General features: G+C 47.0%; 1 protein-coding gene across 1 annotated transcript in view; it reads right to left on the bottom strand.

Annotated features, from left to right (window-relative positions):
* Positions 1-14,787, bottom strand: part of ATP9B (ATPase phospholipid transporting 9B (putative)) — a 250,034-nt gene that overhangs the window by 37,967 nt on the left and 197,280 nt on the right. The window contains exons 14-15 of the mRNA XM_040632421.1: positions 14,495-14,607; positions 11,227-11,475 (exon numbers count right to left, since the gene is read on the bottom strand). Coding sequence (XP_040488355.1) covers positions 11,227-11,475; positions 14,495-14,607 — 362 coding nt within the window. The remainder of the gene's footprint in view (positions 1-11,226; positions 11,476-14,494; positions 14,608-14,787) is intronic.

Raw genomic sequence — 14,787 nt, forward strand, 5'->3', positions numbered from 1 at the left:
CCATGCCCCACCAGGTGGGTTCGGCAGTCTACACGTGTGGACTCACATCTGTTTATTATGTACTTAGTGTGTGCCTTCACGACCCGTTCCAGGCAGCAACTCGTGGCAGAATCCATCTAGTGGCTTATACCTGGCCAGCGTGCCGTGCCAACGGTTTTCAATCATCATCATTTTGAGGATTAACTCTCTATATAATGCCAACCAGAAGAAAAGTATAAAATTTTTCACAAGACAGATGCTTTAATTGCTGTTCTATGCAAGCTGCTTAGTGGTGGGGAGGATGCTTCTGGATAATTCAAAATCAAACCATTCTGGAACAGGCCTGTGAACAACCAACCACAAGGGATGGGCGAACACGCAGTACTTGTCAGTACCTGCCCCCCGACTCAGACACGTGGCTATGAGCTTGTGGTGAAGGGTGAACAGAGCGTCCTGTTCTGGTTTTGAGCTTCACCACCTCGACCCAGAGCACAGTGGGCGTGAAAGGAACCAGGTCAGAATTCATACAAATTCTATATGAAATAGAGCAGTAGTATTTGTTCAGAAAGACTCCTAAAATAACTTCTATCTAATGATATTAAATGTAGAAATTAAAGGAAAGAAAATGTCAAGGGCACTGATAGCTTGACTCTATTTTCCTCCTAAAAACATTTAAACAATTAAAATATATATACTTTGCAAAAGCACGTAAGCCACACTAAACATCATGGCTACAAAGCGTGAAGCAATTCGAGTGATGACAGCATGGACTGGAGACGCCAGAACCCCGCCGTGCCGGAAGGGCCGCCGCGTAGCTTCCGACCGGGGGAGGCACGCTTAGGGCAGTGGATGCCAGACCGAGAGCAAACCCGCCGGCCCACTGGAGCCACTGCCTGTCCCAGCCATGCGTTCAGGGCTGTGCTGGCAGCCCGTCCACCACCCTTCTCTCCAGCCACTTCCCCAAGCTGTGTCTCCTGCCTCCAGCGCTCCGGGAGGCTGTGCGGACGCAGACGGCCAGAGGCACTACTGTCCTGGCTCCTTCCCACACTCCCCTCCACCTGCCTGTTCTTTCCGCTGCAGCACTGCACTCACTACGACCTACACGCACACGCCAAGGGGTCTGTTCACCTGTCCCCTCCGGCACCCAAACCCGCAGTGCTTCTGGAACCTCTGGGCCTGAGGCCCCCGAGGTCTACTGGGCTCACTGCGGTGTTTTCGGGGTCAGCACGAAACACTCCTTCAATAAGAGAGAACAATCTCTTCTCTGGAGTGGCTTCAAGCGGAGGGCCGACAGGTACCTAAGACACGTGTGAAAGCATACACGGGACAGTCCTGAGCACCCGCTCGTGCGCGCACTCTCCCGGGTGCCCAGCGTCATCGGGCTGGGGTCTAAGCAATGTCTCCCTCCCCTCAAGTTACCAGTCCACCTTTCAGCCAGTTCTTGCCCCACAAAACGACAGTCACCTGACAGACGCACGAAGCCTCACCATTCTTGCAGTTTTCTACAGTCAGTACATCTTGGGGATGCAGTTCGGATCTCTTGCCAATATTTAAATCGGGGGGTGGTTCTCTCATTACCGGGTTCTGAGAAGTCTTCACATATTTTGGTTTCCACTCATTGATCAGATATGTATTTCACAAACATCTTCTACAGATCTGTGGCTTGCCCTCGCCTTAACGGTGCGTCTTCTGAAGAATGTGATTTTTACCATCAAGTCCAATTCATCAACTTCTTCTTTTACAAACTATGCTATTTGTGTCCCAGGAAATCACTGTCTGACTCAAGCCTACAGATTTTTTCTTCTAGAAATTTTATACTTTTAGGTTTTTCATACATCTGTGACCAATTTGAGCTAATTTTTTAAAGACTTTATCTGAGACAGAGAGAGCGAGAGAGAGCACAGGTGGGGAGGCGAGGGAGAAGCAGACTCCCCACTGAGCAGGGAGCCCAACGTGGGACTCGATCCCAGGACCCTGAGATCGTGACTGGAACCGAAGGCAGACGCTTCACCAACTGAGCCCCCCAGGCGCCCCTTGAGTTAATTTTAGTACATGGGGAGAGACGCTGGTTGAGGCTTTGTGAACGACAGTCCCGTTGTTCTGGGCAGCGTTTCTCAAGCATCCCCCGCTCTGCGGCACTTCCTTGGCATCTTCGCGGGAAATCAGCTGGTGCCTCGGCAGCAGCAGGTCCTTCAGTCCATGAGCACGGTGCACCCTCACACACAGGCCCTCTGCCTCTCCTTCACTGTCTCGGTGCTGATGGCACACAAGCCTTGGGCATGTTTGGTTAGAGCTGTCCTGAAGTATTTCATGTGCTTTTGGTGCATTATAAACAGTACATTAAAAAAATCTCAATTTGCAATTGCTCCCTGCTAGTAAATAAAAATACAAGTGATTTCTGTACATGGGAAATATGATGTGCAATCTTGGTAAATTCACTTCTTAAACATTAGCATTTTTTAGTAGAGCCTCTGGGATTTTCTATGGAGATAATCATATCCTTTACCAAAAAACACAGTTTTACTTCTTCCTCTCCAACTTGTATGCCTTTTATTTCTCTTCTCTTGTGTTAGCGCCCTGGTCAGGAGTTGTGTGTGGACAGAGAGGGCACCTCTGCTTCTCCCAACAGTACAAGGACTTGCCCAGTGTTTCCCGTGAGGTATCATGTTAGTGGCAGGAATTTTCATAGACGTCCTTATTAGGCTGCACAAACTCTTTTACTCCTAGTTTAGTGAGAGATTTTATGAGGAGCAGACGTTGGATTTTTGCCAAGTGTTTTTCCCCTGAAGCTCCAGCAACGATCATGTGGATTTCCCCTGCGGATTTCCCCTGCGGTGTGTGGATAAATTACACGGACTGATTTACGACTGTCGAACCAGCCTTGCCTTCCTGGGGAAAGCTCCAGTCCTTCAGGATGAACTATCGTTTCCATCTCCTGTTGGGCTTCACCTGCTCCCACTCTGTGGGACTTCTGCACCTATGCTCATAAGTGATTTGGTTTGTAGCTCTCTCTACAAACCATGAGACCTTGTCTGATACTGGTGTCAGTTTAACACCAGACAAGCATTTCTCCCCCTACTGTATTTTGGAAGAGTTTATGCAGAATTGGTATTATTTCCTCTGAAATGTTTGGTTGAATTCACCTGAAGCCACCTGGGACTGGACGTGGGAAGGTGTGCAATTGTAAATCCTATTTCTTGATTAGACACAAGGTCTGGGACTGCTTTGGGTATTTCAGTAACTGCATAAACACAGTCCTGCTCTCCTTCGATGGGTAATGGAGGCCTAACAGCGGTGAGTGGTTTCTAGGACTCAGGACTATGGACTCCTGGCACAGTGCTCTTCACAGGAGAGTCTGCTGTGCTGGTAAAATGTAGATTTGTAGGACAGTCTAATGTGAAAGCGTGTACCTAATTTATTAAGCAACGTATGCTGTAACCTTCACGTTTCGTCAAATTAACAGTTTTTAAAACAGATCAATTAGGAATAATGTAAGGAACTGGTAAAGAATGTTTAACTCTGCAGATTTAGTTTCAGTGGGCTTGGAAGAAATCTAGACATTGGAGGGTTTAAAAGTCCTCAGATGTTTCCAAAGTGGAGCCAAGGCTGACAATTACTTCAACAATCAATGAGGACACCTCTTTCAGAAACTGTTAGAAGACTGAGTGCAGGTAAAGCGTTAATAACAGTGCTTTGAAGCACAGCTGTAAAATTAGCTGTTTTTTTTCCACAGGACATATTTCTACTTAAGTTCATGATTAAATATTTTTATTGTTGTGGCTTTGTGAATGGGACCTCGTCTTCCATGTAGCAGGCTGTTGTTGATATATAAGAAAGTATGGGTTTGTGTATTTTTATTGGGGTCTCCTGAATGATGATTCTTTGGTTGCCTGGATATACAGTCACGTCATGTCTAAGTGGTAATTTTATTTCCTTGTAATAACTATAATGATTTTTTTCTGACATACTATCTGGTAGAACGTCCAGGACGGTAAGGAATGGCATTAGTGTTAGCAGACATTCTTGTTTTATTCTTCACTTGGGAACGACTGTAGAGTTTATCTGTGTGATGTGATGGTGAGTATTGATTTAAGACTGGCATCATGAATCAGCTAAGAAAGGACCTCTCTATTTTGCATTGACTATCACTGGATGTGAAGAGGGGGCTAGTTTGTTTTGATCAGGAATGGTTACTGAATTTTAACTTAAGTGCCTTCTTTAAGGCACTCACTAATAGAAGTGAGATTATTAAGTGACTTCCAACTTCTCCAGAGCCATGCTAATATACCTCCTAGTTGTATTCCCAGGAAGAATGCTCCTTGGTCCTGGTCTTCCAACATACTGTAGGTCTGTGGGCACTACAGGCTTCTGCTCCTAAGGCTCATCTGTGAATCTCTTCTGTACTGTGTGTGTATTCATGTTACCTCGATCAGATTTCAGAATCTAGGATTAAGTGGGCTACATGAAATGATTTAGAACCCTTTGGAATATCCTCCTTGTTCCAGAAAAGTTTTGTGTTGGATTAATTTTGCAGTTTGCACGCACTGGTTTATATTAGTTTATATTAGTTACTATTTTTGCCAATAATTTCTGAATTTATTGCCTTCTCAATCATTACTTTTTGTCCCCCTATCTTCTCTTCCTCCTCCTCTCCTCTTGTTTGCCCCCGAGTTTCTGAGCTGGCATGACGAGCTCGCCTACTCTGTCTCTTCCTTTTGGGGAGCACGGCCTCTGCTCTGATCTGCAAGGTGCTCCTGGGCATGTCCTCCGCGGGAGATGCAGTTTCGTCTGCCGCCCCCGCCACGCTGCTGGCTGTACCTGGGAGCTGCAGCGCGAGCTGCTCAGTGTTTGCGTGGACGTTGCTCTGGATCTCTGGCCTCTCCTGACCAGGGCTTCTCTTTGGCTGTGTTCTCTGTACTAACAGGACAAACACACAAAGCTGCTGAGGGCTGGGTAGACACGGTCAGGTCTTTGGCTCAGACTTTATCTCTCAGGAGCAGGGAATACACTGCCGCCGGCCTTCCCCAGCAGTGAGGGCCTCTCTGTAGGGCAGAAGAGCAGAGGTGGGGTGCACACCTTTTCCTGCTCCCTGGGAATGCTCTCCATGATGGTGCGGACCATCTAGCACCCTCCTCCTGTCTCCGTGGCCCACAGAACACGAAACTGTCCTGGTACTCAGGTATGGGTTCCTTATAAGGAAGTTTCCAGTGCTAGTGCTTGATTCGATCGGTTCGGGCAGTTTGTCAGGACTGCGGTAAAACGTGGGGAAGGTGGTTTATCACATCCTCCCTGTGTGCTGCCATGTCCTTGCAGAAGCCGCAGCCTGACGTTCTAGCAGGATGCAATCCTGAGAGATCTTTCTCTGAAATGTGAAGATAACTCTAAACTTAAAGGCTTAATACATTTCAAACGACTATTTACATGACTACTGAGCTTTTAGGAAGTTCTAATAATGTAAACTACTGACAATAACACAGAGGTAAAATTAATTAAAATGGGAATATAAAAAATATACTTAAGAGGGAGCCTGGGCTAAATCTCACCCACAGGCCACTTAGTAACACACAGTCTCGTCACAGGCACCTATGTGCACATTCACACTCCTCCGTGCGAAGTAACCAGTACAGGAAGGTGTTCCCAACGGTGCTTCCACAGGAGAAACTATGAGGCAAGATCTTAACATTAGTCTTTTTCTACAATTCTATGATTCAGAAACTTGATGCTATGACTGAAAAGCTTGGGAGAACTTTCTTCTATCACAGTAGCAATTACATCCATAAACCTGCCAGCTACACGCCAGGGATGCATTTCTTACCGTGCATCTTATAGATCATGACCTGATCACGGACTTGTCTGCATTTTCGAGTGTGGTCTTACTGTCACCGCCGTAACTTACCAGAATTATGAACATGAAGCACAATCTGATCAGCTGGAAAAACTGCCCATTAGCCATCACGGTCGGCTGTGTGCGCGCATTGTCCGCGGCTCCTGGGAGGAGGCTTCCGTCGCGGGCAGGGACCTGCCCCCACACGTGCTACTGCAGCACCACCGTTGGCCCCACGTCACCGGACGCGCACAACACAGGGAGTGTACAACTGGAGCACACCGCAAGCCTGAGAGCACGCTTTGGTAAATTCAAAAGCAAGGCCATTAAGGACATAATATTCTTCCATATTCAAACAATCCGCTTGTGGTTTGGCATAAATTTTAGCTGATTCTTGCAAATAAATGTCCAAGTGAGGAGCTGATATCTACACCTGAAAATGATATGTTCCTACATGAGAGGATGTGGCCACAGTGCGGAGAAGAATATTGCCAGGAAATAGTTTTCAGAAGGAAGCAGTCATTAAAGATCATGGTCAATCGTCTTTTTGGGCCCAAAGAGGCCAGAGGCCTTCAGGGTTCGTGTCACCATGTGCCCTGATCACTGAGCTGGCGACCGCGAGCACCAAGGCTCTGCCCATGGAGCACGTATCTGCTCTGACGGCTCACGACATTCGGGGTCCGGCACGGGACACACAACAACTGAAGGGGGATGGGTCTTAATTCTGTCCAGGAATTTCCAGGGAACATCTAATGTTTACTGAGCTGCAGTTTGCTATGCTGAGGCTGTAGAGATAAAGCTACAGGCAAGTGAAACTTTCTACTCTCTTAGAGAAAATGAAATATTGATCACTTATCATAAGAAACAGGGACAGGGCATCAGCAGGCTCCACGTGGTGAATACAAGATGAGTTACTGACACTCGAACATTACCACCGCTTGCTACACCTTAAAGTGTCACCGACGTTCCACGATGACGCGTCCCGGCAAGTATTTAATGACTATACCTCACAGAGCCTTTAAGGATTTAATATTAACTCCCCCAGAATTTCATTATTTGTATAAAACATTCATTTGTGCACATCTGTAGGTAAGGTAAGAGATCCTTTCTGTTCTCAGGAAAATGAAAATGAAGGCCACTCACGTGAAGAATTCCAACTGTGGTATCAGGGACGCAGAAACAAGAACATTCTACTTCAATTACATTCTTTCTAAAGACAGAGAGGACACAAGAGCCATAAACACGTAGGGATTATAAGAGCAGTGCTGATGCAGAATGTACAAAACCAGTGACGTCTCTGAAATGATAATGTTGCTTATTAACCATACATGTTGTGATAGGTCAAAGCTGAGGTCAAACAGAAAACATCAATTGAGCCATTTCCCTGAATAAAGCTCCAGGGTGCAATATTCCAAGCACTTTATTCAATAAAAAATGCTTTTAAAACGGTGCTTTGGTGATTGGGAAGCACTGCCATCATCTGTCAACCTAACTGCAGCGAAGTTCAATAAGCTAAATAATGAACCATTTAGATTATTTTCCTTGGGCCTTAGGGATTTGCAAACATTGCATCAATAGAGCTCTTTAGAAATTATGACGAACTCTGTTTTCTTCATTTTCAGATTTAAAATATATGTTAGGGATTTTTTTAAAGGTTACTTAAATGGGCTGCTACTTTTAATCATTGTCCAATCTCCAAAGTAGAAAGAAATTTTAAACAAGGAAAAAATTTAATTATAAGATTAGCAGTGTCCATTTGATTCCAGTAATCTTGGAATCGATGAGATGCCTCTCTATTGTGAATACCTAATTTAAGATTTAAAAAGTGTTAATAAGTGTTATGAGTTATATAAAAAAACCTAAAGATGAAAAATCCCATGTATTTTCAATAAAATTTGTATTTACTTTTGTCAGGTAATAAGGTAAAAATATAGTATTTTTACAACTTCCAATAAAATTTTTCTTGAGAGACAGTTTCCCATGCTTAGGACTGGGAAATAGTTCTTTTTCAATACATAATCATATGCAATTTTTGAGAATTTCTAGAATGTTATCTAATACAGGAAACAATGTGTCCAACCCTTTCTTTATATGAAAAGGAATGTGGTCCATTTCCTTTAAGAGCCGTGACCAGAGGCCCACATGTTTCAAAGCATACACTGGAATGGCTAAGATGGCATTATATGCATCATCTAAATCTTATCTCTTCCTCTTAGCAGTTCCTCCTAGATCTCCTATGACGAAATAAAAAGAGATGTTACACACGCGGTTCCAGGAGCCACACAGAGTTTGGCCACAACAGATGTCTCCATGTTTCCTGGTTAACACAATGTACACAGTGCACCGGTGGTGCGAATACAGCCCCGTCCCCCGACCAGCGGACTCCGGACCAAGCACACCGAGGAGAGCCAGAGAGACGGTGGAGCTGGGCCTCCCCACGCGCCCAGCGTCCTCCCCGTGATGAGCCAGCTACACTGTGCAGCTCCTCCACCACCGACACCACCGCGGCCACTGTTCCTGAGACGAGACGGATGACGCCGTGAGTGCCCAACGATGGGAGTTCGCCATGACAAGGTCATCAGGCACCAGAAAGGGGAAAGACCTTTCACTACGAGATGCGGCCTGGCTATGAACTCCAGGGCTCTGGGTCCTGCTTGAACGTAAGGCCTGATATTCCCAGGAAACTGGTTTCTACATAACTACCACGGGCAGCTCCCTCCTTCCTGCCCACGGAAGGGTAATCCCAGTACCTCCCTGCAGCCTGGGCCTCGTGTGAGCCAGCACTGAGGGAAGGCCGGGAGCCAGCAAAACTGGTCTCAGCTTTCCATGTTTAAAGAAAAAGAACTGGGGGCGCCTGGGTGGCACAGCGGTTAAGCGTCTGCCTGCGGCTCAGGGCGTGATCCCGGCCATCCGGGATCGAGCCCCACATCAGGCTCTTCCGCTATGAGCCTGCTTCTTCCTCTCCCACTCCCCCTGCTTGTATTCCCTCTCTCGCTGGCTGTCTCTATCTCTGTTGAATAAATAAATAAATAAAATCTTTAAAAAAAAAAAAAAAAAAAAAGAAAAAGAACTGAACTTTCATCTTTTTGTCTGTTTTTCACCACCTCTAAGCTCTTACATGAGTAATGACATGTCCTAATTTCTAAAGTAGCTTGTTTTGGTTATTGTGTGGTAATTTCCTGACTAAATAAACAAGGCAGTGCCTATGTAACTACCTCCAAAAATAACTTGGTTTTCAAATAATACAGCTGTGCATAAAGCTCAGTAAAACGCCTTGAGTCTGCTGGCGCACTCTGGGTGTCTTGCTACTGTTCCTCATTACGCGGTCAGAACAAGGTAACCGGGTCCCACGTCTGTCTCCACTGCACACCCCCGCACTCCACCAGCCGTGCCCCACGTGCTCTGTGACGTGCTGGCCGCACAGCCTGCGGACACCCAGGGAAGGCTCACGAGACTCCGTGGTTCTCAGCTGTGGGTGCACCTAGCGCATCTCCAGAACGGAGAAGCACCGGCCCCGCACCAGGCCCAACAATCAGCACTTCTGGAACCGAGCACGAGTACAGGAAAAGGCAGAGACACGAAAAAGACTGAAGAAAACAAAACTGTCAGTTCCCTTGCCGTGCACAGAGGATGGAGGGTGCTGGTGTGTCCCCTGTGGCTCCCAGGAGACAGCAGATGGACTGTGGGCTCCTCGGGAATGAAACATGTCAGGATGGTCGTGAGCAGCTTTCAAGGAACAAAGAGGCCCGGCAGGATGGGCTGCTCCTGGCTGCAGGGAAGCAGGACACGAGCCCGTAACACCCATCTACACGGTCCTCTCTGCCCCGGATCCCAAGCTGGCTCCAGCTATTACTCATAGGACACCCTTCCTAACACTGGAAACTCACAGATTGACCTTTTGACCTCTGCATTAGTTTTATTCAGCACCATAGGGATGCTCTTGCCGGTGCTCCGGACTCCGCAGTGCACGTTACAGCAGCACCCGGCACCACAGCCCTCCTGGCTTTACGCTGTGCTTCCGAGCGGCAGAGTAAGGCCCCAGCCCTCCGGCCTCCCCGACGTGGGCATCCTCGGGGAAAGCAGCACCCAGGCTCCTTGCCGTGATGTCCTTAGAGAGGAAGGACCTTGCTCTTCTGAAATACTCTCGTTAGCAAGAATCACCAGGCTCCTCTCTTTAAAACATCAAATCAGATTGTTTTCTAAAATTGTGATTGAGTATACTTTTGGGGGGGTTATTAATATGATCCAATTTCATAGAGTATTTAAAGAAGCTTCTTTGCTTATACTGCTTCCATGGTCGTCGGTTTCATTACAGAATCATCTCAAGAACTTGAGTACGAGAGAGTGCAATACAGAAAACTGTATTGAAAATACACTGGCTGAACAGGAATTGGGCAAACTAATTTAACAATGGCTTTTATCAATCTAAAAATCAAACTATGGGGGCACCTGAGTGGCGCAGTCATTAAGCGTCTGCCTTCGGCTCAGGGCGTGATCCTGGCGTTGTGGGATCGAGCCCCACATCAGGCTCCTCCGCTATGAGCCTGCTTCTTCCTCTCCCACTCCCCCTGCTTGTGCTCCCTCTCTCGCTGGCTGTCTCTCTCTCTGTCAAATAAATAAATAAAATCTTTAAAAATAAATAAATAAATAAAAATTTAAAAATGGGGGTGCCTGGTGGCTCAGTCAGTTAAGCATCTGCCTTTGGCTCAGGTCATGATCCTGGAGTCGTAGGATCGAGCCCCACATTGAGCTCCTTGCTCAGTGGGGAGCCTGCTTCTCCCTCTGCCTCTGCAGCTCTTCCTGCTTGTGCTCTCTCTCTGACAAATAAACAAAATCTTAAAAAACAAAAAAATAAAAATAAAAGTAAAAAAATGGTGTAAGGTTAGAAATGACTAATTTGCCACATTTAAAATTTTACTGTTTCTGTCTTCTGTAGATTTTTGAAATGACTTATATCCCAATTCTCTTTTGAAATTAATATGCTGTGGCTAAATTCTGGCAAAAAAAAAAAAAAAAAAAAAAAAAAAAAAGAAAGAAAAGAAAACAAACAAACCTGGAAATTTAACATGTAAGCCTGACAATTCATGTGGAGGTAAGACGATGGGCGGATGAGGGAGGAACATTCCCAGCTCCAGCAGCTTTACTAAGATCTGACTTGGTCACAAATCAGTTTATGAAATCAGTAAAACTCCGATTTTTCTCACGTGTTTTCCAGTATCTAACTCTTACACTGTCTGGGGCATGTGGACACACCGGGACCAAATGCATGGATCCGAAAGAGCCACGTGGCCTTCCCGCCTGGAGCTAATACGGCACCGTTAGAAACAATAATAAAGCTCCCCTCGCACTCACCCCCAGAACAACGAATTCTCATGCCTCTGACGCACTTTTGTATCTGAGATCCTCTCAGAGGCCCAACTGACCTCGTCAGGGCTGGCAGCCTGGTAGGTGCGGTTCCCATCGCTGAAGTCCTGGTCCGCCTCCGCGTACTCGGCCTCCCCGGTCACGCCGGCTCGAGGCTCGTACACGGGGGTCACGTTGTGGCACAGTGCAATGGCCTTCACAGCTTCGTGGACTCGAATGCTAACACTTTTTCTCACTTTGGGAGCTGAAGATTGGGCTTTTCTTGGTGGCGTCGAACCGGGAGTGTTTCCACTAGCTTGAGACTGCATCTGATAAAATACGGAACGTCACAGAATTAGAGAGACAAGGCAGTTGACACTGGAATCATCAGCGTGTATGATTTTTATGAGCGCATTAGCTAGGGGTAGACAAGGAGCTCTCACATAACAGCTGCTCGTGTACGTGACGTTTCCGCGGCTCGCGCTCTCAGCGCACTGACATCTCCTGGTTGTCACCTCTACCAAACTATCTGTTGTCATACTTAGAATTGGGGAGTTTTCCTTCACTACATGCATCTGATCCATGGCACTGGCTTGCTAAGTCCTTAATAAATCACGTCTGTTCTTGTAAAGATGGGGTGAGTTGAATAGCAAACTAGAGCCGTGTACTCCTAATTGCTTTTGTGTTTCATTAAAAAGTGCGGTCCCTAAAGAAAGCTTTTTAAAAGCAGGGAAAAAATACTTCTGAATCTTCCTTTAATACAGCCTCTGAATTAGAGTCTAGTTTTGTGCATAACAATAACCACTGCATTCTGAGGAGACCTGATCCCATCCTATCTCAACATCACGTGCTCTGGACGGGACCCCCGTCCCGTGTCTGTCTGGCTCTCAGCCCGCTGGGCCGCGTTCGAAGGCGCTCACCTCCGCCAGTGAAGCGGTCGGCTGGCTGTTACGCCTGTTCCTGGGGGAGGTGGAGCGGGACACCCTCGCCCGCAGGACCACAGACACTCCTCGGTTACCTTCACAGCCACTCGTGACAGCCTTCCCGAGAAAGCGAGGCTCTCGCTTTTGGACGGGGCGTGCTGAGCCACCGAACCGTGAATGCTCTGCCCGTCAAATTACAGTGCTGTCTAATGAAGGGTTTGCCTGTGCAGCTCAGCAGCTGGCACTGCCGCTCCCCCAGCGCTCGACTCCCCATCTGCGTGCTGCTCGCGCGACTGCCTTACGCCAGCACACAACAGGGCTGACTCCCCTCACGACTTCGGTATGTTTATTGATGGCTGTATAATTTAATTTCACACAAATGCCATTAAAGATTATGCCCTCCATCACCAAATGCTTCCGGTGGGGAAATATAATCAGATTATGAAAGATTTGTGTTACATTACAGTGGACCTGGTGGACTATTATCATCTTAATAAAAAGACAGAATCTAAGGAATAAAATCAATTTTACAAAAAAATACTATCTAGCCAACCAACAGATAGCTTAGAAAAAAAGATTTTTAGAATACCTCCTCCATGGAAATAAGTATTAAATATTTGCTGTTTTTATACAGTGACTCATCCTTTCTGGTTTTAATTTTTCTACTAAAATAGCTTATTTGAAGCTATTAAAATCATATTCATGGATAATGTAAATTTATTTTTTTAAAAACAGGTTTTACCTGGTACTGTTTCGACCTAGACCAAGATTACCAGAAGGGAAGTCTTATTCCTTCTCCTTTTTATATTTTCCTTGTTAATAAATGTTCTAGGTCACCAAGTACTCCGTAGTGAGCTGAGAGACGTCCAACTTAAGAAAAGGCTTGGTTTTAAGTGTACGTGTGCAATATGTGTGCTTGTGTAAGTGATCATTACGTACGATAAACATACACATTACTTTTCATGTAACAGCGTCTTGAACAGTAAAGTATGCGCCATTCTGACAAACGTGAAGGAAGAGAAGGTCTGCACAGACGGAGCGCAAGGCGGACAGGACACGAGAACTGGGTCGGAGCAGGAACTGCTCAGGGCGTGTGTGGCTCGGCCCCGACTGTGACAGTCAAGTCAGAAGTATGACGGTCAATACACGCGGTCTACAGCCTCTGTGGGCACCACCGCCAGGTGGCCCTTGAGAGCTTCGAGGCAGCAGTGGTCTGTGTGCACGCGAGCCTCCTGTTCCCTGGGGGGCAGGGATTTGCACGTTTGCACCTGACAGACGCTGGCCCGTTAGGATGGGGGTGATCAAACCCACAAGACCGGCAGAGAGGCAGAAAAGCAGCCTAGGGACATGACGGCTGGCTCTTGATTCAAACCACAGCCTCGCGGGTGAGCACGTGGACGCCCTGAGGCTGAGAGGGCCGGTTACCCAGAGTCAGCAGATCCAAATGAGCGCAACGCGAATGCCCCTGAGAACAGCCTAAAATGAGCCCCGCGGACGAACGCCCCTGGGAACAGCCTAAAATGAGCCCCGCAGACGAACGCCCCTGGGAACAGCCTAAAATGAACCCCGCAGACGAACGCCCCTGGGAACAGGCCTAAAATGAACCCCGCAGATGAACACCCCTGCGAACAGGCTAAAATGAGCCCCGCAGAGCGCCTGTGTCTGCCAGCCCCACATGTCAGGACCTTCCCGGGCCACAGACAGCCTTGCAGAGCACACGGCCTACCAAGTCTCTGGCGAACACTGTGGCTTCTAGGCTGTGTATTTCCTGTTCCTGCAGCCTCAGAGAGCTCCTGAGGCTCCAGGAAAAAAACCAGATTTAGGACATACACCTGCCCCCCCCCCCGCCCCGCCCAAGGAGTCCTTATCTAATGTGGACACAGACAACATACTTGCAGATGAAATAACGTGACACTTGAGTCTCACTTCACAAGGATATGGTGAAGGAGAAGGGTTACAGAGGGAATCGGGTCTGCCGTGCACGGACAGCTGAGGAAGAAAGACAGGGACACTAGCGCTCAGGATACCGTGTCTACTTCTGCTTATTGGAAACGCAAAAAAATGTAAGAAAGTCTTATTGTGAAGAAACACAGAGGCATTGGTAAGAAACACCTGTGATGCAGTATTCTACTTAACAGCTTTAAAAATTTACCTGTACGGAGTAATTCTTTCGAATATTTCACTAAGAAAATTATTTAATATGAGTAAATGGTTTAAGCTCATTATACCTTCTATTATTTTACAATACAGAAATGCTTATTTAAAATTGGTTCAAAACTGCTTCTTGATTTATAAGTTAGAACTGCGTGTTTTAATACAAAGACATTTGCCGATTTTCAGATTAGTGGATACAACAGGTTCAGGTTGGCTTGACGGAGCCAGGCACTTCCGCAGGCAGCTCCCGTGAAGACGCGGATGAGCTCACCTGTGAGTATGGATTCCTGAGGTGGGTCTGGATCTCATCCATAGTGTCTGCTCCGTAAGACACGGTCCCCAGGTGCAGCCGTTTAAACACCATCTCGTTCTGGGTGAGGGTTCCTGCGACAAAGACCACAGAGGAAGCTCATCAACAGGACCAGGTCACCCCATCCCGGACACGACATCCATGGGCCGGGGTGCCCCTCGGCAATGAGAACGCTCTGCTCTGTAATTCCAGCAGCTAGGAAGGTCCTTCCCCGCTGAGGACATGTGTACCTCCCAGATCCCTCCGGAAGAGCG

The sequence above is a fragment of the Ursus maritimus genome, unplaced genomic scaffold, assembly GCF_017311325.1.
Source record: "Ursus maritimus isolate PB19 unplaced genomic scaffold, ASM1731132v1 scaffold_18, whole genome shotgun sequence".
In the NCBI taxonomy this organism is placed as follows: Eukaryota; Metazoa; Chordata; class Mammalia; order Carnivora; family Ursidae; genus Ursus; species Ursus maritimus.